Source organism: Leucoraja erinacea, chromosome 21 (assembly GCF_028641065.1).
Source record: "Leucoraja erinacea ecotype New England chromosome 21, Leri_hhj_1, whole genome shotgun sequence".
Taxonomy (NCBI): Eukaryota; Metazoa; Chordata; class Chondrichthyes; order Rajiformes; family Rajidae; genus Leucoraja; species Leucoraja erinaceus.
The window spans coordinates 28,399,665-28,426,866 of NC_073397.1; the positions used below are offsets into that span (position 1 = coordinate 28,399,665).

Consider the following 27,202-nt stretch of genomic DNA (forward strand, 5'->3'; position numbering starts at 1 on the left):
GTGTATCAGTTTATCCTGCTTAAGAGGTCAGTAGATGATACTGTTGTCTTTGACTTGTGACATGGTAAAATGTCATTTGTAAGTAAAAACAACATAGCAGCTTATATACCTAAGAGTTATCTTTCATTTCCACTGTGAAAATAACTATTTTCCTAAGTTTGATATAATTGCCCAGAGGAGCTTCAGATCAATATTGCCACCTTAAGGTAACATTTTGTTACAACAGTACTTCATGCACAAACTTGGTGGATGGAAGTTAGATTTTAAGCAGCAACATTACTTGGTAGTGCAATTTGTCTTTTGTACATGCAAGGAAAATAAATGTTAGCTATGCATCAAAAAGACATAGAACATGTTTGAGTTTTCACTAAAGTGACAATGATTTAGGTTTCGGAGTCAGCTAACCTCAGCGGAATTAATTAGTTGGAAGGAACTGCAGATGCTGGTTTACACACAAAGGGCCTGAAGAAGGATCTCACCCGAAACATCACTTATACCTTTTCTCCAGAGATGCTGCCTGACCCAGTGGTGCAGGCTCGAAGGGCCGAATGGCCTACTCCTGCACCTAATTTCTATGACCCGCTGAGTTACTCCAGCAATTTTTATCTATCTTCTGAGTTAATTAATGCTGAACTGAACAGCTCTAGGAATTGGTGAATAGTAATGGTAGATATTTGAAACTCTTTGGTTTGAGTTCTGACCTGTTTATATGGAGGTTTGATACATATGACCAATCAAAAATTTAGAATATACCACTAGATGACAATTTTTACGGTTAACAGTAAAATAGATTTTACAGAGCAGTCTGAGTTCCAGTCTGTGTGCACTATTTTCTCTATTAATTATTGGAAAAAGAGAAAATTGTAACTTAAAAATACGTTCTAGGGTAAAAGCATAATACCACAGATACAAAAATCTGAAATAAAAATATAATTAAATGTGGACATAGCTAACAAATACTAATGAAGGTGCTCAGGGCAATTTTCAACTTCTTCCACCCGGAGGAAACTACATGCGAGTATAATGATGATCAAAATGATTAAATTCCTCTTCCATGCATCAGTGAATCTCCTCCCGTGAGAGCATCATAGATTCATAGAATTATATAAATCCGTTCCGCATTGTCATGATTCCAAAGAGATCTTATGTGGCAAGTGAGGTCAGGAGAAGAGTGTCTTTCTCCAGGTGTCATCAAGATATATTGTGTCACTGGTATCATAAATTCTACTCTTCCTCAAATCTATTATCCATGATTCCAACAAAAATGATTGAAAACTTTTCAGACTACTTTCTAGAATTAAAATGTCAATGAGCTGAATAGAGACATACAGCATGAAAACAGGCCCTTCAGCCCAAATTGCCCATGTTGACCAAGATGCCTCATCTGCACTAGTCCTACCTGCCCACGTTTGACCCATATCTCTCTAACCCTTTCTTATCCATGTAAGAAATGTTTTTAAATGTTATTATATGGAACATTTAACAACATAACAACATTTAACAACATTATGCTTAAGAATACTTAAAATTAGAATAGATGTTAAAATATTGAAAGTTATTTTTAAATGTTAACAATATTTCAGTGTATGCTGTGTTTGCAGGGTAATGCAGTGTATACCTGTAAAATGTATTCACTGTCCATGAGAATACCTCATTGTGAATGGGTAGCCAGGCAGCTTGATGGCACACGGATCATTGAACATCTGAGATCCCTTTGACATTAAACTTGACAGAAACCAATACTAAAAAAGAAAAAAAGGAAGTTGACACCCCTTTGTGGGTAGATTTCATTGTAGACAACGGTGAATGTTACTAACTGCAAAATCCAGAGTTTGGCTCTTATTATTTTCTTCTAAGACGACTGAAAAAAAAGTATTGAAATTATCCTGAATTAAATTAATGACTCTTATCCTACTTCTCACTGGCCAATACACTTAGAATTCACCACTAACATTTGATTCATATAACTCCTTGAAGTTTCCTGTGAGAATTACTTTTCCATGTTAAAATCCCCACCAAGTATGAACAGGTGGGACCAGTACAAACAGGACGGTCTGCACCTGGGCTGGAATGGAACCAATGTCCTTGGGGGAGTGTTTGCTAGTGCTGTCGGGGAGGATTTAAACTAATGTGGCAGGGGGATGGGTACAAGAGCAGAGAGGCAGGGGGGTGTAAAATGAGGGTAGAAGCAATAGGTAGCAAGGTGAAAAGTAAAAGTGGCAGGCAGACAAAACAGGGCAAAAATCAAAAAGGGCCACTTTTCAACATAATTGTATAAGGGGTAAGAGCGTTGTAAAAACAAGCCTGAAGGCTTTGTGTCTCAATGCAAGGAGTATTCGTAATAAGGTGGATGAGTTGAACGTGCAGGTAGCCATTAATGATTATGATATAGTTGGGATCAAGGAGACATGGCTCCAGGGTGACCAAGGCTGGGAGCTGAACATCCAGGGATATTCAATATTCAGCAGGGATAGAGAGAAAGGAAAAGGAGATGGGGTAGCGTTGCTGGTTAGAGAGGAGATTAACGCAATGGAAAGGAAGGACATTAGTTTGGAGGATGTGGAATCGGTATGGGTAGAGCTGCGAAACACTAAGGGGCAGAAAACGCTGGTGGGTGTTGTGTACAGGCCACCTAACAGTAGTAGTGAAGTTGGAGATGGTATCAAACAGGAAATTAGAAATTTGTGCGACAAAGGCAAACAGTTATAATGGGTGACTTCAATCTACATATAGATTGGGTGAATCAAATTGGCAGGGGTGCTGAGGAAGAGGATTTCTTGGAATGTATGTGGGATAGTTATCTAAATCAACGTAGAGGAACCAACGAGAGAGCAGGCTAATATCACTGGATATTGAGTAATGAGGAAGGGTTAGTTAGCAGTCTTGTTGTACGTGCCCCCTTGGGCAAGAGTGACCATAATATGGTTGAGTTCTTCATTAGGATTGAGAGTGACATTGTTAATTCAGAAACAATGGTTCTGAACTTAAAGAAAGGTAACGTTGAGGGTATGAGACGTGAATTGGCCAAGATTGACTGGCAATTAATTCTATAAGGGTTGACGGTGGATATGCAATGAAAGACTGCATGGATGAACTACAAAAATTGTTCATCCCAGTTTGGCAAAAGAATAAATCGGGGAAGGTAATGCATCCATGGATAACAAGGGAAATCAGGGATTGTATCAAAGCGAAGGATGATGCGTACCAATTAGCCAGAAAAAGCAGCATTCCAAAGGACTGGGAGAAATTCAGAGACCAGTAGAGGAGGACAAAGGGCTTAATTAGGAAAGGAAAAATAGATTATGAAAGAAAACTGGCAGGGAACATAAAAACTGACTGCAAACGTTTCTATAGATATGTGAAAAGAAAGAGATTAGTTAAAACAAATGTAGGTCCCTTGCAGTCAGAAACAGGTGAGTTGATCATGGGGATCAAGGATATGGCGGACCAATTGAATAACTAATTTGGTTCCGTCTTCACTAAGGAAGACATAAATAATCTGCCGGAAATAGCAGGGGACCACGGGTCAAAGGAGTTGGAGGAATTGAGTGAAATCCAGGTTAGTCGAGAAGAGTTGGGTAAATTGAATGGATTAAAGGCCGATAAATCCCCAGGGCCAGATAGGCTGCATCCCAGAGTACTTAAAGAAGTAGCTCCAGAAATAGTGGATGCATTAGTAATAATCTTTCAAAACTTTTTAGATTCTGGAGTAGTTCCTGAGGATTGACGGGTAGCAAACGCAACCCCACTTTTTAAGAAGGGAGGGAGAGAGAAACACGGGGAATTACAGACCAGTTAGTCTAACATCGGTAGTGGGGAAACTGCTAGAGTCCGTCATTAAAGATGGGATAGCAGCGCATTTGGAAAGTGGTGAAATCATTGGACAAAGTCAGCATGGATTTACGAAAGGTAAATCATGTCTGACGAATCTTATAGAATTTTTCGAGGATGTAACTAGTAGCGTGGATAGGGGAGAACCAGTGGATGTGGTGTATCTAGACTTCCAGAAGGCTTTCGACAAGGTCCCACATAAGAGATTAGTATACAAACTTAAAGCACATGGCATTGGGGGTTCAGTATTGATGTGGATAGAGAACTGGCTGGCAAACAGGAAGCAAAGAGTAGGAGTAAACGGGTCCTTTTCACAATGGCGGGCAGTGACTAGTGGGGTACCGCAAGGCTCAGTGCTGGGACCCCAGCTATTTACAATATATATTAATGATCTGGATGAGGGAATTGAAGGCAATATCTCCAAGTTTGCGGATGACACTAAGCTGGGGGGCAGTGTTAGCTGTGAGGAGGATGCTAGGAGACTGCAAGGTGATTTGGATAGGCTGGGTGAGTGAGCAAATATTTGGCAGGTGCAGTATAATGTGGATAAATGTGAGGTTATCCATTTTGGTGGCAAAAGCAGGAAAGCAGACTATTATCTAAATGGTGGCTGATTAGGAAAAGGGGAGATGCAGCGAGACCTGGGTGTCATGGTACACCAGTCATTGAAAGTAGGCATACAGGTGCAGCAGGCAGTGAAGAAAGCGAATGGTATGTTAGCTTTCATAGCAAAAGGATTTGAGTATAGGAGCAGGGAGGTTCTACTGCAGTTGTAGTAATAATATTTTTGTATCATTTGCCATGCTGTTTAATTATCTAACTGAAGGATTCCAGTCAGTTGAGAAACAAAAACTCATTTTAGTGGGCTTTTCATTTCCACGGATACCGGAATTGGAAATAAATTTAAGGTCTTACATTGTTTGCATTATAACACAACCCTCAAGGCAAAATAAAGGTTAACATTTGGTGTTTATATTTGGGAATATAATGTCACATCGGAAAACTGAATTTCTCCAATGAAACTCTGACATATCTATATGGCAAATGCAGAAAAAAATACAAACTGATAAAATGTAATAGTTCATGTCCAGAGATATTAAAAAAAACTGTGGATATTTTTATTCCCTGTTTTTAATTTCACTTCTACCCTTTACTTTATTATAGTCCATTTGATGCTGATGAAACATCAGTAACCTCTGGCTCAGTTTCCAAATTCTCTTGGCCAAGTAGAAAAGGCTCTGTGTATAACTGGACACCACCCAGCACCCCCAGCTTCAAGGACAAGTACTTCTCTGTGAGTATCACTATAAGAATATTTCATATTACAGCATTTCTATAACCTTTGGCAGTCAAAATGTTAAATTAAAATTAATCCAAAAAGGAAATAGATGCCAGGTGTTGACTTTAAGAAGTAGATTGTATGATATAAACCTGCACTATCATAGGCTTGTACCATATAGCACAAACTGCAAAATAGTCTTTAGAATAACCATATAAAGCTTGATAATTTGATTTTGTTATAACTTAATTTAATTGTGAATGGATGTATTAATCTTCTGTTTTCTGTTCTTTTGCAAGCAGCACATTAGACAAGAGGACAAACTGCCTTCATTATATCAGGAAACAAAAGGAACTTTCATTTTTAATCACTCAGGAAATTGTTTCCACAATACACATTTGTCATCTGTGCCTGAAAATGAAAAATTTTATAATTATGCAAACTTAGATAAACAAGGAGGCAATGACAACGGATATGGTGTAATAGATTTCCAAGAAGTATCTCAATCTCTCCAGGACAGCCTCTCTACAGAAAGAACTGTGCAACCACCACACGTAGAACCAAAAACTCCAGATCAAGAAGAATTTCAAAAGGATTCACCACGAGCAAGACAATTACAGAGTTGTTCAGCATTGGCAGAATCTGTTTTGCACAAGGGACCACAGCTGAGGCTTAGGAGACCCACTGGGAAACCTGCTGGACAGGAGTCAACTGGCCAAGCCTGGAGCACAGATATTACAGATCCATTGAATTCACAAACATCTTCGACAATATCCTGTACACACAGAAGTAGTGCTTCAATCTGTTCTGAAAATCTCAAGGCAAATTTCACTTCAGTAGATATAGGAAACATCCTTCAAGAAATATTGATTATCCTGAGGACAGACCAAAGAAACTATAAAGAAATACAAAATCTAGAGCAGCAGATTCTGCACTTAGGAGATATCCTTAAGGTATAGTGCCAGCATTATTTAAGCAAGTATATTAACAATAAATCTGAATAATGGAGTCAGTATTTTAATTTGTTTCAGGAAAATATAGGTCAGAAATGTAATATTTAGGTTAAATATGTAAATTGGTGCTCCTTTTAAATGTAAAATACTAAATAGCCATTATCCATTTAGCTGAGAAAGTTCTGAATTAGGAATCAGATTAATTTCTCAGTCTTTTTGAAGGTACTATTTTGTTTCATGTCTAGAAATTTGGGATGAGAATGAATTGTGATTTGAAAAAATATCACTCAAATTGCTTCAATCTGAAAGTATCTCATAACGGTGCTGGCTCGAAGGGCCAAATGGCCTACTCCTGCACCTATTGTCTATTGCCTAAAGTTGAAACCAAAGTAATCTACTTCTAGAGCATTTTAGCAAGTATAATTTGTTTTTTCCAAGTGTTCTTTTATCTGTTATAGAGTTAGTGTTGGAAGTGTTATAGAGAAAAACAATATTCTAAGGAAGCTAGCGGTGAAAAGGTACAAGCATAATTAAGCATAAACTATGGTTTTAACATTTTTTCTTGTTTTAATTCCAAATGATCCCTCTCTAGATCCTTTCCTATCAACAGAATAAACTTTGGTATGTTTGTTCTGCCAGTTCACAATTCCCTAATCAATTATGGCAGGATCCAAACATAAATCTATTGAGTGGTATTGTATCTTGGGTTGTAGAAGATTGGAACTTTTATTTTTTAATTTTATTTTGCATTCTTTAAACGTCGAGTATTTTGATGAATATAGATCACCCGACTTAGTTAGCGTCCAATAAAGAAGAACAGAAAAGTTGGACAGATCAAGTTCAAAGAAATGTTCAACAGATCAGTTAGCATCTAAAAAATAGCTTTTTAATTTTAAGCTGAGCATATCTCCAGGTTGGCACCAAATTCATTTTTTAGCTTTGAAGGGCATCTAGCCATGCTCAATGTACCAGATTGTAAATGCTCTGCCAGGTTATAAATGAAGTAATTCCCAGACATGGACTCTCTGCCTCTGACCCTCTACATTGCTGCACTTGCTTGTATCCAATGAGGTCCGTCAGAAACAAATTCAGAGTGTTGGCATCCACCTATTTTAAGTCCCTTTTCTGAATATCTGGAGTGGTGATACTTGCTTTCAAGTAGATACTTGAAAGTACCATTCTTATCATAGCATTTATGCAATGTTTGAAATCGCAGAAAGAAATCCAAGCACTGAAGGTATACAAAAAATGTCAGTGGGCAATTATATTGCCAAAAGAGCCAACAGGTGAACTAAGTGATGAACTCCTTAGTAAGGCAGAAATAGTGCCAGATGTCTACGAAAATACAATATGGGTGCCAAGTATTTTCTGATCATGCCAGAAAGAGTTTAATCTGAGTAAGTGTGAGGTGTTGCACTTTGGGAGGATGTTAAATGGAAGGGGAAAATAGGCAATTAATAGGATGATCCTTAACACCATTAATGTATAGAGTGATCTTGCGGCCCAAGTCCATAACTCTCTGAAAGTGGCAACACAAGTAAATAGAGTGGTTCGTTCGTGTGACAGAGGATGTAGCTCGCTGTTGACTTCGGTCGTCGTCCAACATATTGACAGAATTGTCGCCCGACGCGTCACAGAATGCATCACATCGTCGCTTTCAGGAATCGCCAGGGATCGCCACGAGGAGGCTCCTGTCATGATCCCTAATAGAGTGCTAAAGAAGGCTTATGGTATACATGCATTCATAGGTCGGGGCATTGCATATAAGTCAGGAAGTCATAATGCAGGTATACAGGACTTCAGGTAGGCCATATTTGGAGTATTGCAGGCAGTTCTGGTCACCCCATCACCAGATTTGACCAAATGGAAATATATGAATGTAAAATGCACCATAATCCACTAAACACACAAATTAGTAGAATTTATAAAATATGGGAGCAATTTACAAACCAGTAACATATCCCATGATTTACAGTGACTATTAAAGATTGAACAGATCAATAAGAATGTATTTGTTTAAATACTGTGCTCTTTGTTATAAACAGAAAGAAGTTACAGTCAGCAGAAGTACATCGACTGTCAGTCTGAGTGTTGAAACAGTGCTGGAAAGCTTCAACTTTCTAAATGCTGACTCCATTGATAATCTTTCATACACTGGGAGTGTGAGGATGAAGCCTGAAAGGTAGAGAACTGATAATATAATGATACAATCCACAAAAATCTGCTTTATGTTTTTAAATTAAGTCAAATGTTGCTGTTTATTTCAATGTCACATGACTGAATCTCACTGATTTCCAAAGAAATGCCATTTGCCACTGTGGTAGTCATGAACTTCTCACAAACGACCAATACATTAATGTTGCCATTGTTTGTTGGGAAATAATACCACATAGTTCAAAAGTACAAATGACATTGGGCAATTGTTACTATATAAAGGGGCATCCTAGAACAAGTTTCAGCTAGTGTTATTATCCCAACCAATTTAATGTTTTGCTTAAACTTATCTACTCCCTTTGGGAACCTTAATTATTCTGCTCACCAGTAATCCCTCCACTGACCTAATAATGTTGTCCATGTTTCCTACAGCCCAAGTTTTCCGAATCAAGCCTTAACTTCTTTGCCGCCCCAATCCCCTGCCTATTCCCTCCTTATATCGGCTCCCAATCTTTGGCTAACACCACAAGTACCATTCCAGTCTGAACAGATTCCAGCCATACACATCCTCCTCTATCACTGATCCCATCTCAAGTGAACTGCCTCTCACCACTCAGACCCAATCTATGTCTAAACATCAACTCTTTAGCTTACCAATTTTTGATCTCTGGTCACCCTCTGATCTCCAGTCATATTATTAATCTTCCAGGCTTTGCTCAGGCCTGAGACTGCTAGTTATATCTACTCCTCCCCCTCAAGTCCTCCCCCCTTCCTTCCATCGAGGGGATTTATCGCAGTCGTTGCCTTAAAAAGGCTGGCAGTATCATCAAAGACCCACACCATCTTGGCCACACACTCATCTCCCTGCTACCTTCAGGTAGAAGGTACAGGAGCCTGAAGACTGCAACAACCAGGTTCAGGAATAGCTACTTTCCCACAGCCTTCAGGCTATTAAACCTGGCTTGGACAAAACTCTGATTATTAATAACCCATTATCTGTTATTTGCACGTTATCAGTTTATTTATTCATGTGTGTATATATTTAATTTATGGTATATGGACACACTGACCTGTTTTGTAGTAAATGCCTACTTTGTTCTGTGTGCTGAAGCAAAGCAAGAATTTCATTGTCCTATCACGGACACATGACAATAAACTCACTTGAACTTGAAGCCATGACTATGCTCATATGATGCGAACGAAAGTGTGTAAAGGACTGTCCGCAATTAAATTTGCAATGACAGACCCGTGACTAGTATAGAATATCTTTCAGTGTTGTTATCGATACGATGTGTTGAGTCAATTTATTTTTCTTTTATACTTTATATTACAGAAATGGCACTTACAATAAAAGTAACAGTTTTCAGTATGGTGTCCTTACCAGGAGTGGAGATTTGGGAATGAAAACTGCGGGAAATTTTGCCCTGACATCAAAGAATCAGTGTCTTGATAAAATCCTATTAACACACCTACAGGTGTGCAAGAAGCTTCTGCAGGTAGGTGTGGGTAAAATTAATAGTACAGGAAATATCCGCATTACAGATGTTCGAAAATTGCAATGAAAACTTGAAATATAGAATAACATTCACTCGTACGGAATTTGTGTGGAGGAAATAAGTAAATAGGTCATCACAAAATTAATTTATTTTCAATGCATTTATCGTAACCAGGCACAGGTGACAAAGTTTCATGTTATGTAAAATCACTCTGTGGCCTGTTTTCCCGGAATATTATTTTTCTATGGGTTACCTATAAGTTTTATGTTTTTTCTTCTTCACTGTTTTTTCCATTAACATTTTTTGAGGTAATTGACATTTCACAAAACTTTAATTTATAACTGAATTTTGTTAAGTGTTCAATCTGTTTTTCTGAATATTGCAGAGTTTAAATTTAATGTTATTTTCTTGGGCTGATTCCTTTGCGTTTATTTTTTTGCTCATAAACCTGCTCATTTTTAAACTTACTGTTTTACTAACTTTTAAAGTAAAGGAAAATAGATTTATAAAATAATTCTATATAAAATAATCATTGCCACCAGGGATGCCGCACGGTTGGCAGCCCCGCCAACAGTCTGTCTGTTTTTTCATCTTTTTGTTATTTTTAGTGCGTCTATAAAGTTTGAGTACATGTTCTCTGGTCTGTTTTATGTGAGGGGAGCAGGAGGGGGTCAGGGGAAACTTTTTTTTCCAATCTCTTACTCTGCCGGAGCTGCGAATGATTTCCGGATCGTATCTCCGGTTGCTCTGCGGCCTAACATCATGGAGCTGGAGGCTTCCTCGGACTGACTTTGAGGCTCACCGCGGGGCGTGGACCTAACATTGGAGCCGATTCCTTGCCTGGGATCAGTCCAACCGCAGCCTGCTGACTTTACATCGAGAGTTCCAGTGTAGATATTTTCTTCATTGTAGACTGTACTCATTGCCTCACTTCCTCTGTTTAGATTCCACTCTAAAATCTTCCCTTCAATCAAGCTTTTTGTTTCCTTGAAGCAATCTCTCCCTTGGCTGGATTTTTAAAATCATATTCCTGAATGAAGTACCATGATTTATTTACGTTAAAAGGCTTTTCTAAATATAATTAGTTCCTGCTGACAATTGGTTGAGAGTCCTATTAATCTGTAAAAATGCCATCCATGTATTAGAATGTAATTCCTCCTGTCAGGATAAAGTCAACCAGAGGCAAATGATGCAACACAAAACATTAGCAGGAAAATGTTGTGATTGTACTGAAAACATGCGGCCTTGCACATGTCACATCTCTGGATGTCCATGGACAGTGTCCTACATGTAATGAGGAGTTTGATTTCATCTGATTTTGGTTAAATTGTTTAAATTGGTCTTTTGCCAGCAAGCAAATTATATTGCAGAGATTTTGATAGCTGTGCCATTCTCCTTTCTCAAGTTAGGACCAAGAAAACAGGGAATTTAAAAAAAGAGAATGCTCCTTCTGGTGACATGGAGATGCTTCTATTTCTGGGTCATACAGTGTCAGCTTTCTTTCCAAGTTTTGTAATGTAACCAGAGCCAGATGTCTGTGAAGCCTATTTCAGCTCATTTGCAGTTGTTATCAGTTATGTTAATAACTATTTGTCTAAATTATCAATGGGTATTAGAGACTGGAACAATGTGGAATCATCTACTGACATATTGCAACATTTCCGGTTTGATCTCAGAGGATAGCTTTGGACAGGTTAAGAAAATAATCTCTTTCTTTTTGCCTTTAGTTTAATGAGACTTTTGGGCTAATGTCACACAGTTAAATGATTATACTGTAAAGACCACTTCATCCACAAAGAACACTTGAACACCTTGGGGACATTCATTTTTAAGTAATACACACTTTGATATCTGTTGTGTTATTCCACCTTCAAATAAAATTCTAATAATAATTCCACCTGCATATATTAATCTAAAAGCTTTCAAAGTAGACAAGAAACACTATCCTCTTTACAAAATGTATTTTACTATTTATATTTTGCCTTTCATAACATTTGGTGGATCTTTAATACATATATTTTTTATGTGAAGTTCATGATACCTTGGTTTTCAAGCCCAGCGAATAATTTTATTTCTGTTTCAGAGATTTCCATCAGTTGATTCTGTACTGGTCCTTCAGAACTGTATACTGGAGGAGCTTTCACAGCAGATCCTGGTGTTGGACACTCTGGCTCCTTTCTGTTATGAGAAGTCAGCAAATATTAAATCAGTGGAAGAAGGTTTGTAGAAAATAACCATAACCGAGGGCAAGTTTCCATGCTGTATCTCTAAAGTAAAGTATTAACTAATTGATTGATTGATTACTTTATCACATTTCACAGTGAAATTCTTTGTTTTGCATACCATACATAAGGTCTGCAAAGAATCGTTACGTACAGGTATAGGGCGACAGCAAAGTTACAAAGTATTCATTACAACGCCCAATGGTCCCTCCTTGTTCTTCCCCCCCCCCCCCCCCCCTCACACCGAGGGACCAAAGTGGGACCATTGGGCGTTGTAAAGAATACTTTATAACTTTGTCGTTGCCCTATTCATGGCGATTCTTTGCTTACCTTGCGTATGGTATGCAAAACAAAGAATTTCACTTTGTTCTTGTCCACCCTCTGGCACCCACTGCGGGTCCTCTCTTGGACGGCACTGCGGAGCTCGCTGGGTGCTTCCAACCGCCCACAGGCCCACCCAGCTCATGGCGGTTGCTCGCGGATCCCTCCTCGCTCTCGCCGTGCGGGTCCTGTTGATGTTCCCGGCGGGTGAGCCGGATCTGCCGAAGGGCTTGTTCCCACTCGCCGGGAACACTTCCAGTTGTGCTGCTTGCCCAGAACATCAACACTGGAATTACTAAAACCCAAACGAAACAGATACTTAAAATTCATCTTCAAATTAATTACGTATAATTCAGGTGTTTCTTGCAATTGAGGGAGTGCAGCGTAGGTTCACCAGGTTCATTCCCGGGATGGCGGGACTGACATATGATGAAAGAATGGGTGTGCATTCAATGGAATTTAAAAGGACGAGAGTGGATCTCCTGGAAACATATAACATTCTTAAGGGATTGGAAAGGCTAGATGCAGGTTGTTGGAGGAGACCCGAACCAGGGGTCACAGTTTAAGAATAAGGGGTAGGCCATTTAGGACCGAGATGAGGAAAAACTCTTTCACCCAGAGAATTGTGAATCTGTGAAATTCTCTGCCACAGAAGGCAGTTCACTGGATGTTTTTAAGAGTTAGATATAGCTCCTAGGGCTAACGGAGTCAAGGGATATGGGGAAAAAGCATATACGGGGTACTGATGTTGGATGATTAGCCATGATCATATTGAATGGCGGTGCTGGCTCGAAGGGCCGAATGGCCTACTCATGCACCGATTTTTTATATTTCCATGTTTAATGCTAATTGGGTTTTAACTTTCTTATTTCAGTTATTCCAAAATCAAGGAAGAGAAAATCAGTCCTGTCATTTTGGCATAAGTGCACAGAGGGAGAGTGTATTTTACATTTATCAGCTGAACAGTTCCTCATACAGCTAAGAAATTGTTATGTGCAGAAAGTGGCTGCAAAATACCCAGGACAGACAGAGAGAGGTAAGCCACACATGACATATCTGGCTGTTATCTGTGATTGAATTTGCAAAATATACATCTTGTAATTTTAATAATTACGTAAGAAATAGCCGGAGAAGGCCATTCAGTCCTTCAGACTTATTCTGTCATTCAACAGATCATAGCTAATCTCAACACCATTTTTCTGCCTTACCTTGATTTCACGATCTCATTGTTGTTTTTAAGCACATGACTGAGTTGGATAAGATACATAAACAATATCTGAAAAACTGTTCCCATTATTTATGATACATCACTTGGATGAAATAAATAAGGTTTAAATTGGAATTTGTGTAATTATTCAATAACTGAACTTTGAATCGATGTTTTACAATGACTGATATTTAGCTATAAAATTATTGGAATTCTGAATGTGTATATATAGGTAAAAGTGAAACTGCCCTCTCTTGCTCAGCAATGGCTAACTTGCCGTGGATTTGGTGAAACTATTCTCCTCAGGACAATGAGGAGAAGGGCAGAGTGCAGCGATTGCAAACTTGAATGTATTTTCGTGTAATTCTTTTGACTCCAGAAACAAATGTGTTGAAATGTGCGAGATTTAACCTTTTGCAGCTCTTGTGGTTTACGGTAAAAGCTGAAAAATATAAAATCCACCATCATATCACCAGTGACAGAGAATTTTAAAATTAGTGAGACTGAGTAGGTGTTATGTTTAAGAAAGAATTGCAGATGCTGGACAAAAGGTAGACAAAAATGCTGGAGAAACTCAGCGGGTGAGGCAGCATCTATGGAGCGAAGGAATAAGTGACATAGTTAGGGCCAAGTCAAACCACATTGAGGATAATTGCGAGGCTGTTTTTGAAAGGTATACCAATGACATAACAAATAGGTTTGTTTTATTTTCCTGAGGTGGCTCTGTCATGAATGTAGTCAACCAACAGAAACACAGAATTTTGAAGCTGTAGTACTCTTTAAAAACACCTTAACCAGAGACTTAACCTTGTTCTACTCTCAGTAACTGGGAGAACCAAGCCAGGAATATGTCCACATTCAAAATTGGTGTTGCATGACAAGATTATATATCATTAAAATAAAATAACTTAGGTTTCCAGTCATTCTGATGAATTAAACAAATGCAAACTCACCCACCATTCAGAAATGATCATTTTGCTGGATCATTGATTAATTTTATTTTTTTATTCAGTAGTGTTCAGACTCAACTGATTGTCCAGTATTATAGGGAGGGAAGGAATCGTCACAGTACAGGCCATATTTAACATTTGCACTTCCTTCCCCCATCAGTAGCTTTAGGAGGACAGATTCTACATTAATATTGTCTAATATGGTCAAAAGAATTATGTAACACTCTATTAAAAGGTTTTAAGACATTTAATGGTAATTGCTCATGTTTTTGCAAGTATTCAGAACACTTCTGCACCAGATTATCAGCTGTTGTGAATTACTGCCTTGTCCCAATGTCTCAGAGGAATCGGTGACAGTTTTCCAGTTTTTCAACTACATTCAGAAGTACAATATTACTCAGCTCGGAACCCATTTGACCAGTCTAGCGAAGGAAGGTAAGGGAAAACGCTATCTCCATGGACTGGAACTTGACTGTGTGACTGTTACAGTAATTAAATATTTATGAACAAATGCATGTGCAAAGTCTAAAATGATCACTCGCCCCTTTTGATATAAACAAACAGCCTGATGAAGCCCATAGGCAGCTAGAGCAAGAGAGTATAAATAGAGTATGTGTTTTCGAACTACAACAGATACAGTAGCACTTGGAAGATAGACACAAAAAGCTGGAGTAAAGGGCCTGTCCCACTTGGGCGTTATTTGCGCGTCATTTATGCGACATCATTTACGTGTCACAATCACATTTACGCGTCACGCACGTGTCGTGACGCGCACATGCCGTGCATTATGCGCGCATGGCGTGTGGTGAGACGTGGTGGCGTAGGCAGTGACGCATGGTCGCGCGCAACACCTCAGGATTTTGGAATTCACAAAATCTTCACGCGCCACCTGTGTGACACGCAAATGACGCCCAAGTGGAACAGGCCCTTAACTCAGTGGGACAGGCAGCATCTCTGGAGAGAAGGAATTGGTGACCTTTCGGGTCGAGACCCTTCTTCAGACCTTGGGCCAAGTTCTAAATTCATTAACAAGTTTTGATAGATTGACACAGAAGTTTAAACACACCCACAGTTAAATATAACAGCATATAAACCTTGGTCTAATGTTAACAAATGTTATCATATTATTTGATACTTTTATAGGCCATGATCCTTGCAATCTCATTTGATGATTCTTTATACTTTTAGTGTTTCTACCTGAAGCATTGCATTCTACATACAAGGTGAAGGCACTGAAAAAGTTAAAAGAAAAGCTTGTGTCGGAACTGCAACCACTGCGTCAAACGTTACAGTCCATCAGTGTGCTTCAGTTGGATGAGAATCCCAAAGTTGCTCAGACTGCAATCTCCTTTCTCAGGAGTGCTTCAGCAAACAACGTATTTAGAACAAAGGTACGTATTATCGTCCTCATTCTCTGAATAAACAAATTAAAAAACTTATTTTATGTTTTATCCATCTTCTTGTGAATGTTGTTACATTAAGTAAAGTAGCAAATCATGAATAGCATTGACAGTTGATCAGTAGCATGTTTATGCCTAGAGTTATATACTCATAATGTGTAATCATTGTAATATATTAGCCTCCACATGAAATAGAACTATTCCCTCAAAGTTGAAATAAATCAGGTAAAAAAATAAACAAGCAATATGCAAAATAAAAATACATTTTGCAAAGATAATGACTAAATAAGCAAAATGCTTTAATGATATCAGTAATGAGATATGATATGAGAGACTGTACCAAGATACGGTGAAGCAGGATAACAAAAATGACAATATTAATATTTAGTCACATCTCTCATTAGTGTAAGTGTAAGTGTAACAATGTTTAAAGAGAAACTGTAGTTTTCAATGTCCATAGAACTTATGGGCCAGATTCTACTGAAATAGTGAAAGTAATTGAACAAAACAGGAAGGGGATTGAGAACATCGTAACCGGGTGTCAACACGACAACATTGACTTCAGGAAACGACGCAGTGTACATTGATGGCGTCGAAGTAGGTCTTCAAGCACTTAGGAATAAATATCAGTAGTAATTTGTCCTGGACCAGCCACATCAAAGTTATGGCCAAAAAATCACCAATGCCTATATTTCCTTAGAAGGCTTAGGAAGTTTGGCATGTCCCCATCAACCTTCACTAACCCGCACCGCAGAAAGCATTTCAGCGGGATCAATCTTGGCATGGTTTGGGAACACCTCCATCCTACGCCACAAGAAACTACAGATTCATGGACTTAGCCCAGACCATTGTGCAAACTAACCTTCCTTCTATTGACTCCATCTACACTTCACGCTGCCTTGGCAAGGCCACCCACATAATCAAGAACCAGTCTCACCCTGGTCACTCCCTCTTCTGCCTTCTCATAACAGGCTCTCTCAGGTACAGTTGTACAAATTAACTGCACATACTGGTTTAAACCGAGATAGACACAAATTGCTGGAGTGACTCAGCAGGACAGGCAGCATAACTGGATAGAAGGAATGGGTGGTGTATCGGGTTGAGACTCTTCTTCCATGGGTGGAAGAAGGGTTTTAACCCGAAACATCGCCCATTCCTCCTCTCCAGAGATGTTACCTGTCCTGCTGAGTTACTCCAACATTTTGTGTCTATCTTAGGCAAGAGGTACAGATGTTTGAAAATGCATACCTCCAGATTCAGGGACAGTTTCTGCAACTGAACCATCCTCTCACCAGCTAGAGTATGGTCCTGAGCTCCAATCTACCTAGTTTGAGACCCTTGGAACTATTTTTAATCAGACTTTGTCAGAGTTTATCTCGCACCAAATGTTGTACCCTTTATCCTTTATCTGTGTACTACGGATGGCTTGATGATAATCATGTACAGCATTTTCTTTAACTGGATAGCACGAAACACAAAAAAAAGAATTTTACTAAACTAAAATTTTCATTAAACTAAACTAAAATGTACCTAGTTAACCATGGAGAAGTTAGCAAGTAACTAATAGTGAATAGCCACAGGATGCTAGTTTTGCTAGTCATTTGACAGCTTTCTGAAAAAACCTTCCTAAATTTTTCATCATGTTACTGATTTTTCACATGTATTGATCACTCCATTCATTGAAGAAAGTTATGTCCAAGTACACTTTTGATGATGCTATTGATAGTGAAATCCCATCAATCAGTTCTGCCCACAATTGTAAACCAACAGCTATGTGTATGCCAGTCCCATTTGTTTTATGATGTTGTAGAGGCACCAAACGTCGTGAATAAACGGTTTCTTTATTCAGGCATTATAGGTTAGATATACATGCACGTTTAGTCCTCTAACACAAAAGTCATTGTTGCTGCTGCGAGGCTGTTGTTTCGTGGGCTCGAGCTGAGCTCCTGCTGAGGTGGCAGGACACTCACGCAAAGAGAGAAGAAGAGGAAGAGAACGGGGTTCGTTATATACATCCCTATACCCCGTGCCAACTCGTTCCCGCAAATTCCCAGTCACGTGACCCTACTCCCGACTGCCGAGGGTTCGCGTAGCAAGTGGCCTAACCACCAGGTGCTGCCACAATGTTAAAATTACTACATTTTTGTAGATGTAGGGGCACAGCTATGATGAATATGTGGTTATGGATGAGTCCACATACAAAATCAAATCTTCACACATTAAGAATGCATTTATTTGTTCACCTCTCCAAAGGTGGATTGGAATATTCCTTTTGAATTAACTATTCATTTGCTACACCCTTTCTAATTAAATATTAACCTGTTTTCACTCTTTCATTGTTCTGATGAAGGGTGTTGCACCCAACATGTTAAGTCGATTCCTCCAACAATAATCCTTAAATATCAGAGTGCATTTTGTATTGTGGATTCAATATTGTTAACCTAATTGTATTTTTGATGTTTTTTAACTGTACATTTCTCAGGCTTTGGCCTACTACACAGAAAGTTTGCAAGAAAAAGACGTGCAACACCAAAGAGCTGCCTGCGTGGCACTTAAACAGCTGAAGGTAAATTAGGGTTTTATGGAATTTCATGCTGCTATGAATAGCGCTAAAATCTCTGCCAATTCACAAAACTAGGTGAGCTTGTGGGTTCAGAGGAGGACACAAAGCCTGCAAAAGAATATGAATAGATTAAGTGAATGAACAAAAAGTAAAATGGAAGTTATCCCCTTTGTAAAATTGAAAAGGAAATATATTATTTAAACTAAGAGACTATAAAATGTTGTGGTATGAAGAGATCTGGGAAACCTTGCAGATGAAATACAAGAAGTGAGGCGTTGCAAGTAATTTGGAAAGCTAATGAATTGTCTATGTTGCAAGATATGGAGTGCACACGTAGATAAATGTTCATGCAAATTTACAAGGTGCTTCTGAAACTGGCCTTTGAGTAGTGTGTACAGCTGTGGCCTGTTTATGGATTGGAAACAACACAGCGGGTTCACCAAGTTGATTTGTGATGAAGCAGTTGACAAGATGTTTAGCAGGTTGGGTCTATACTCATTGGAATGTAGAAGAACGAGAGGTGATCTTATTGATGTAAGGATCTGAAGGTGATTGACAGGATGAAAGCTAAGAGGATGGTCCCTTTGTGGGAGTAACTGGAATAACTGGAAGAGGGGGGTCACCCATTTCAGACAGATTCGACATGTAGCGTTTTTTTCTCAGGGTTGCGAATCTTTGAAATTCTACCTTGGAGAGCGGTGGGGCCAGTCATTGAATATATTCAAGGAGAGACTGCCCTTTAAACTTGAAGAGATTTGTGGGATATGGGGAAGCACTGCCTCAAGGGATGAACAGAACCACCCATGCTCCTGTTTCTCATATTTTTGCTCTAATCAATGTTTTAATGCAAAAAGTATTACACCCTTTTCAGATAAAGTTTCAAAACTTCATTTGTTTTGTCCTTGATCTTTGCTGAATCTAATATGCTCAGCCATTTCTGGATTTTTGCAGATTGAATTAAATTGATTGAGCCTGCATTTTGTTATAATGGGGACCTCGAGGAGGCAACTGTTCTGGTTGGACCTGTATATTGTTGAGGATCTGGAAGCTGATGGGAATTACACCTTTCTTGATGAAGTTGTTTAATTAGTCATTGTTATTCATCATTATACATAACAGGACTGCTGAGCTTAAATCTGATCTGCTGATTTTGGTCCTGGTGATCTTTCTCTCTCTTTAGCATGATGCATCTGTTGTTTAGATCATAGAACAGTACATACAGGCTATGCATCTTTGGGCCATGATGTCTACTTAGACTAATCATATGAACTATTTCTCTCCATTCTCCTGCATATTCATGTCTATCTAAAGGCATTCATAAATGGCAATGTCCTATCTGCTTCCATCACCACCACTGGCAGTATGTTCCAGGCACCGATGACTCAGTGTAAAATAGCATGCCCTGCACAGCTCCTTAAATCCCCCACTCCCTCACACAATATAGTTTATGTCCTCTAGTCTTTGACATTTCCATCATGAGAAAAAAATATTCTGACTATCTATTGCCTCCCGTAACGTTGTTAACTTCCATTGGATCTCCCCTTAGCCTCCAATGCAAGTTTGTCCAACTTCTCGTTATAGCTAATACATTCTAATCCAAGCACACATCCTGGTAAACCTCTTCATAATCCTCGCCAAAGCCGGACATCATTTATGTAATGGGGTGACCACAACTGCACACAATATTCCAAATGCGGCCTCACCAAAGTTGTATAAAGCTGCAACATGACTCTTATACTCAATGCCCTGACCAATGAGGGCACGCATATCATTTGCCGTCTTAACGTGTTATTTTCAGGGACCATAAATGTTTAACCTTTTTGCAGGATTGTGTTCAGCTTTACCGGGCTCTATTTAGATGCTGTTTCTGGTATAATTTGATTTACATTGAACCAGTGTGGTTCTCTGGCTTAATAGTAATGACAAGAGTGAGGGCAATGCTGGGGTGTAATGTTATGGATTGTGATAGGATATGTTTCTGCTGGTATGTGCGAAGCCAGTGTTGTCGTGTCTGCACAAACAATTATGGGGACATACAGTATGTTTGCGATAGGCAGGATCTAACGATGAGTAAGAATATTTATCCTTTCTGTTGGTTTTCTCTGAATACTTTCAAGTAGGCAATGCCGCTCTCTCCTTTCCAGCTTCAACTGTACGGCCAGCAATGGCATTGATGAGTGATGCGTTCAATGGACAATAATGTATCTCATCCACTGAACATTGTGTCATTGTTCCCTACTGTTTCTTACAATTGCCGTTTAACATAGATGAGGACTGACTCCTCAGCCTAAAACTGGTCCCTTCCCACCCAAACCACCCCCTCCCCAGGTACTTTCCCTTGCAACCGCAGGAGATGCAACACCTGTCCCTTTACCTCCCCCCTCAACTCCATCCAAGGACCCCAAGTCTTTTCAGCTGAGGCAGAGGTTCACTTCATCTACTATATCTGCTGTTTCAGGTGTCAACTTCTGTACATCGGCGAGACCAAGCGCAGGCTCAGCGATCGTTTCACTGAACACCACCGCTCAGTCTGCCTTAACCCACTTGATCTCCCGGTGGCTCAGCACATTAACTCCCCCTCCCATTTCCAACCTGACCTTTCTATCCTGGGCCTCCTCCATTGTCAGAGTGAGGCCCAGGGCAAATTGGAGGAACAGCACCTCATATTTTGCTTGGGTAGTTTGCACCCCAGCGGTATGAACATTGACTTTGTTAACTTCAAATAGCCCCTGCTTTCCCTCTCTCTCTCCATCCTCTCCTCCTTTCCGGTTCTCCCACCAGTCTTACTGTCTCCGACTACATTCTATCTCTGACCCGCCCACTCCCTTGACATCAGTCTGAAGAAGGATCTTGACCTGAAACATCACCCAATCCTTCTCTCCAGAGATGCTGCCTGCCCCACTGAGTTACTCCAGCTTTTAGTGTCCATCCTCAGCCTAAAACATAGTTAATAGTAATCTGCAGGGCCTTTCTCTTGTGATGTTTGTAGATGAAAATGGCACCAATGAGCTTTGAAATGGATGAGTCCCAGGGTCACTGCTTCACTTACCTCTGCAGTTACGCTGCAATTTCACTGCACATAGTGAGGATTGTTTATTAAGGTAAGAGGTGGGAGGCAACAGAATGAAACACCCCTCCCCATGGGATAAATAGCAGGCTACGGGTAGAAAAGCCCAGGGCATAATGTTTCAAATTTTATACTTGTAGCAACCATGATACTCAAATTCAACTTGAACCCCTATTTCAAATGACGTGCCAAATACATTATTTAATAGGACAACAACTCTCTATTTTTAATCTTGATTTGTCTATTCTATTGGATGGAGCTGCTGAACTTGTTTGTTTATTGGGACTCAACTAATTCTACCAGTTCATTCTTGTGAAGATATAATTAACAGATTTGGTTTCTTGTTTAGCCAATATATTTTAGTATTGGACTGATACATGGCTGGAACCCCATGGTGTACATACAAGCTGTTCTGTTGAATATAGAGAAATTGTAAGATTGCAGCATTACCTACGCTTTAAAGTAAGTTTAATAGATTATTAAATGTTTTATTTTTTTAATTTTTATCTTTCTTTGAGGCGGTGGAAAGCATTGAGCAGATCGCCAGCTTGTGTCATTCTCAAGTGGCACACGTGCACAATGTGGCAAGAGAAACCCTCATCTCATTTGGTAATGGTATTCTTCTGATTATTCATCTTCTCACTTGTTTCACCTTTTGTTAATGCAGCTAGTTCAAAATGTACTAGCAACTTTAAAATACCTAATTGAAATGGCCAACATTTACACTTGCTTTAACACAAGTGTTCCACTAGAGTGACAATTCAGTCAACCTATTCCAATCGTCAGTGTCCATATTGAGATACTATCAGTCAAGATAGCTGGCTGATAATTTCAGGAGAAATAAGGTACTGCAGATGCTGGAATCTTAGGGAAAACACAAAATGCTGGAGTAATTCAGTGGGGCAGCATCTCTGGTGGATATGGATAAGTGATGTTTTGGGTGAGGACCATTCTTCAGAATTCAAAAGCAGATACATTTTATGGTGAGTAAAAGCAGCAAGGAAAATGCAGATAATTTAGGACCATTTTTCCTGTGCTCACCTCAAGATCTGATACAGGTTGTGTAAATTGACCTTGGCTGGAATAGAATCTGGTACCTGCATAGATTAAAATTAACACTTTTCCAGTTGGTTTACTGCAGAGATTTGCTTAACTATTGAAATGAGCTATGCATTAATATATTCAAAGGTACACAAAAAAGCTCACAGCGGGTGCAGCAGCATCTATGGAGCAAAGGAAATAGGCAACGTTATGCTGAACTAAGTAAATAGATCATAGTTCCTAGAAAAGACGATGCAAATACTGACATTCCTCTAGTCCTTAAACCTTAGTCGGCCCCTTTACATATCATTTGACCTTCATATCCTGCTCCTTTTTACAATTTATTCAAAATCCGTATTCTTTGCTACCCATTCAATTACATAATTAACTTAACGACATCTTGAGTCTACTCCCACAGTCCCTGTAGCAGGTAGCTTTCTGCCTTGGTGATTCCAGCCTCCATTTTAACCTGGGGTTTCTTTCTTGCTTTCAGTAGTATCCTAGTGAGATTAATTATCTTACTATAAACTGTGGAAAGAAGCATTAGGGCTTCAAAAGCAGATACATTGCCTGGCGATTGAAAGCAGCAAGTAAAAGCATTTTTGATATTCTGAGCATTTTTCAAACTTCACAGACTACAGAAGTGGCACTGGAGGATTGCAAACATTGTAACTATGTTCTACAAAAGGAAGGGATAAACCAAGTCATGTTGATTTAACTTGGTGGTGGGTAAATTATTGGAATCAATTTGAGAAACAGTATCAATCATGAAGAGATTAATCAGTACAGACTGCATGGATTTGTTAAAGGTTCATCTTAACTGATTTTTTCAATTTTTCGGAGGTGGCAGTGCACTTAATGTATTCTACATGGATTTTAACATAACCTTTTATAAGGTTGTACATGGTTTAAAAAAAAATCAAAGTATCAAATTGGATCCAAAATTGGCTGCATGGTAGAAAGCATAAAGTAATAGTGATTGAAGGCTGTTATGCAGCTAGCCTCAATATCCTCCAATTGCTTTCAAATAGGGAACAATTTGAATGTAAAGGTCTTATTCTTGCTTTTAAGGCCTTCATGGCTTACTCCCTTCATTTCTGAACTCGGGATATCTGCAACACCAATTCTGGCCTCTTGAGCATCCGTTTTTAATTACTTCACTGCTGGTAATCATGCTCTTTGGTGTCCCTATACAAAGCTCTAAAATTATTTGCTTAATTCCCAACTTCTCCTTCAGAAGGCTCATTAAAACTCACTTCAGGTGCAGGTTTTGTTTAAATAGCTTATTATCTAAGCAACGGGGTTACAGATGATGATTCCACATTAGACAAAGGCACAAGGCAGCAGTGACACACCTATTAAAACCACTGCCTCAGTGCCCGAAATGCAGATTCAATCCCGTCATTGGGTGCTGTGTGGACTTTGCATATTCTCTCTAAGACCATATGGGTGTCCTCTAAGCTGCTGCATTTTCCACCTATATTCCAAAAATATGTAGGTTAATTAGCACTGTAAATTGTCCCTCGTGTAAAGGCAAGTGGTAGAATTTGGGAGTAGTCAATAGTAATATAAGGAGAATTTAAAAATGGGGGCTAACATGGGATTAGTGTTAATGTGTGTTTGATGGTCTGTGCAGACTTGGCGGGCCGAAGAGTCCATTTCAGTGCCAAATCTCCGACTGTACGAAATTATATTTATCAAGTATTGCTCAGTTGATTTCGTATTTGGAAGAAAATGACAAAAGTTCTGACTATATATTTAAATTAAGGCTGTTATTTTGACAACATGATTTTTGTTAACTGTTTGCTTATTTTATTGTACAGGTGAAAAAGGTTGTTTAGCCTATGATGCAGTTGACAGACTTTGGAAGGAAGGCATGAAGCAAAATTCCACTACTCAAATTACTATTCTCTGAATATTGAATTTTAAAAACCATGTCAATATATTTGTGCTGTAATTGTGTTTATACAGTAATAATATTGTATAAAGATTTTATCAACTGGTTATTCAAAGGTCCAAGATATTGATGTTCAAGCCAATGGCTACATTTGGATCATACGAAAAAGCTGGACTTCCTTGTCTATTGATCAAACTTGCAAATATGCTGTAGACTGCATATCTTTAACATTCTTAAATAAATGTTCAGATTATTTGGAATAAACTATGTTCAATGTGTGATTAAAGTTGCATGAAGTAAACCATGATAGATTACATTGCCAAACTATCTTGCTGGTTTCAAATTAATTTATTGTCAAAATATTTTTGCAATTCAATGCACAAAATTCAGTGACAAAAACAAGGCTTGGACATGTCATCGTGCTAACACATTGACACTTTTACTATGTTCACTTAGTGGATGTTCACACAGATAGTAAAGAGACTGCAGGGGAGGGTGGGGGAGTGAGATTACATGGACTGTACTTGCATAAAGCCAGTTTGGGCTCAATGGACTGGAAGGCTTCCTTCAGTATTGTAACCTAGATTCTGTTTAATTTTCAATTTGGAGAATAGTTCAGAACATTAAAATGAAGTTTGTAGATTTAAAGTTGATGAATGCTCTTGGGCTTCATCTGGAAATTAGACGTATCCAATTAATTCCTTTCATAGGTGCAGTATGAGAAAATGAAGAGGTGCAGAGAATTTTGGAACGTTCCCAGTTCTGTGAAAGGGTCCATTTCCATGGATAAGAACATTGGTTAACCATGGTTAGGACCATGTTCCCACAGGTACCAAGGTCCTAACAACAAAACAATTTATGTTGGTCCTATGAAGGCAAATTAAGTTGTAAATATTGTTATTCTTTAAATGTGCACCCTTTACTATTCTCGTTGTCTTATTTTCACCTTTTTTGATGGAATCTGCAACCCCATATCTTAATAGTTCACTCCATTAAATTTCTCCACCACGCTTTGTCCTGTACCTTCCCTCTTTCAGCTTACTCCCTCCCCTCTCAAACATAATTATCTGAAGGGTCCTGACTCGAAACGTCACCTCTCCATGTTCTGCTGAGATGCTGCCTGAGCCGTTGATTTATTCTAGCAGTCATTTTTGTAAACCAGTATCTGGAGTTACTTGCGTCGCTGAGAAAATTGCTTATTCCCTCCTTCCAACCACAAATGCACTCATCATATTTTTCATGCACATTTATCTACAAAAGAGGGCTAACACCGTTTTCTCCAAACCTGTCTGAAGAAGGGACCCTGTCCAAAACACCACCCATCCCCTTTTCTCCAGGGATGCTGCTTGACCCACTGAGTTACTCCAGCACTTTGTGTCTACCTTCTGAAAATATTTAGTCATATTTTTTTTAATATCAGGAAGATACGTCCTTCACTGCAAAGATTTCAAGCAGCAGTTAGACCTGTTCCCAATTATCAAAATTGAATCTAGTAGAAATCTTTGTATCTGGGGTTAGGTTGCTGAAACCTTGCCATTTGCTTAATCTCTATTTACAGAATAATGAGTTCTACAAGCTCATTAAGCTATTTCGACCCACCCAATCATTGCCCTTATCCTACACATTATTCCCCCCGCCCCCCCCAACCTCTCTCTTACTGCAATCTAATGTGCAGTTCACCCGTTCCCAGTTCTGACAAATGGTTGCAGGCCCAAAACATTAACCATCCTTCTTGCACAGATGCTGCCTGACTTGCTGTGTTTTACCGGCCTTTTCTGTGTTAATCACATTTCCAGTCTTCAGATTTTTAATTTCTAATAGAACACAGTTTTTCATAGTTTATTTCTGCTGGTAGTAAACTGGGTGCAGTGATGATTAAGACATGCTAACTGATAGAAAAACAAAAATTACAAAGTCTTATTTCAATAAATTTGCTGAATTATTTACTAAAAAGTCTTCCATCATTTTTGAAGTAAAATTGTCTGACAGTCAAAAATAGTCAGAAAACACAAGCTTTAGTTCAATGATTTTAAAACGGTAGGTTTTAAAGTTTGTAACTGAATATATATGACACATCAAGAGAAAACAAGCAAGTTACTTTCAAATTGGTTTTATTTTGAAATGAAGATTTGTGGTGCACTTTAAAGCCAGCTTGTAAAATCGAAAATGGTTCTGCAAAGTCTGTAAATGCTGGAGAAGCCCCAGACCCTGCTTCTTACATAAATGGTTTAACAATACAAAACCGTAGAAAATAATATGCATAAACAGCTAATGCTGCCTAGAAAATAGCAACAACAGTTATTCTTAATCTACAAGATACTATACAAGAATAAAGTAAAATACACAAAGCTGTTTACCATCTGTAACAAAAAGCTAAAAAATGTGAAACAGTCAAGTGGGAACATGTTAAAAGATCACACCAGCTCAAGTAAAAACAAAATCCGTATCTTTTTTTTATTTTATTTTAGGTACAGTGCAACATTTAACTCCTAAGTTGCTTTACCAGTAATTTAATTAATAAATGACTGTAAAAATGGTCCACAGTTTGCATTTCATAATCCTGGGAGTACACTGATAAGGATTGTATGCTGTTTGACAGTGCACTTAGGAGGAAACATTCAATGATCAAACTTTGTTTTACTGAATTGTTTGAAGTTATGCTGTTGATAAACACTTAGTGCAAGCAATTAATTTTACATTTTAAATTATAACCTAGAATTGCATGGAATTTTTTTTATAAAAACAAGTTGGCATTCTTAAAAAAAAATGTTGTACACATTTGGTCCGAAAGTATTCAATAAAAACAAAAATAATTCCAGTC

General features: G+C 38.7%; 1 protein-coding gene across 6 annotated transcripts in view; it reads left to right on the top strand.

The window, feature by feature from the left end:
• The window catches only part of LOC129707442 (RIPOR family member 3-like), a 144,605-nt gene extending 117,545 nt beyond the window's left edge, over positions 1-27,060 (top strand). For 4 of the 6 annotated variants that reach the window (XM_055652473.1, XM_055652472.1, XM_055652474.1 and 1 more), the window contains 11 exons: positions 4,996-5,125; positions 5,410-6,063; positions 8,109-8,245; positions 9,551-9,713; positions 11,797-11,932; positions 13,131-13,292; positions 14,690-14,848; positions 15,602-15,804; positions 18,296-18,379; positions 21,962-22,052; positions 24,308-27,060. In XM_055652473.1, the coding sequence (XP_055508448.1) occupies positions 4,996-5,125; positions 5,410-6,063; positions 8,109-8,245; positions 9,551-9,713; positions 11,797-11,932; positions 13,131-13,292; positions 14,690-14,848; positions 15,602-15,804; positions 18,296-18,379; positions 21,962-22,052; positions 24,308-24,399 (2,011 nt within the window). In that variant the 3' untranslated portion in view covers positions 24,400-27,060. Of the gene's footprint in view, positions 1-4,995; positions 5,126-5,409; positions 6,064-8,108; positions 8,246-9,550; positions 9,714-11,796; positions 11,933-13,130; positions 13,293-14,689; positions 14,849-15,601; positions 15,805-18,295; positions 18,380-21,961; positions 22,053-24,307 lie in introns of those variants that run through there. The other 2 variants (XM_055652475.1, XR_008725182.1) reach the window with 2 other exon arrangements.
• The last annotated feature ends 142 nt before the right edge of the window (positions 27,061-27,202 follow it).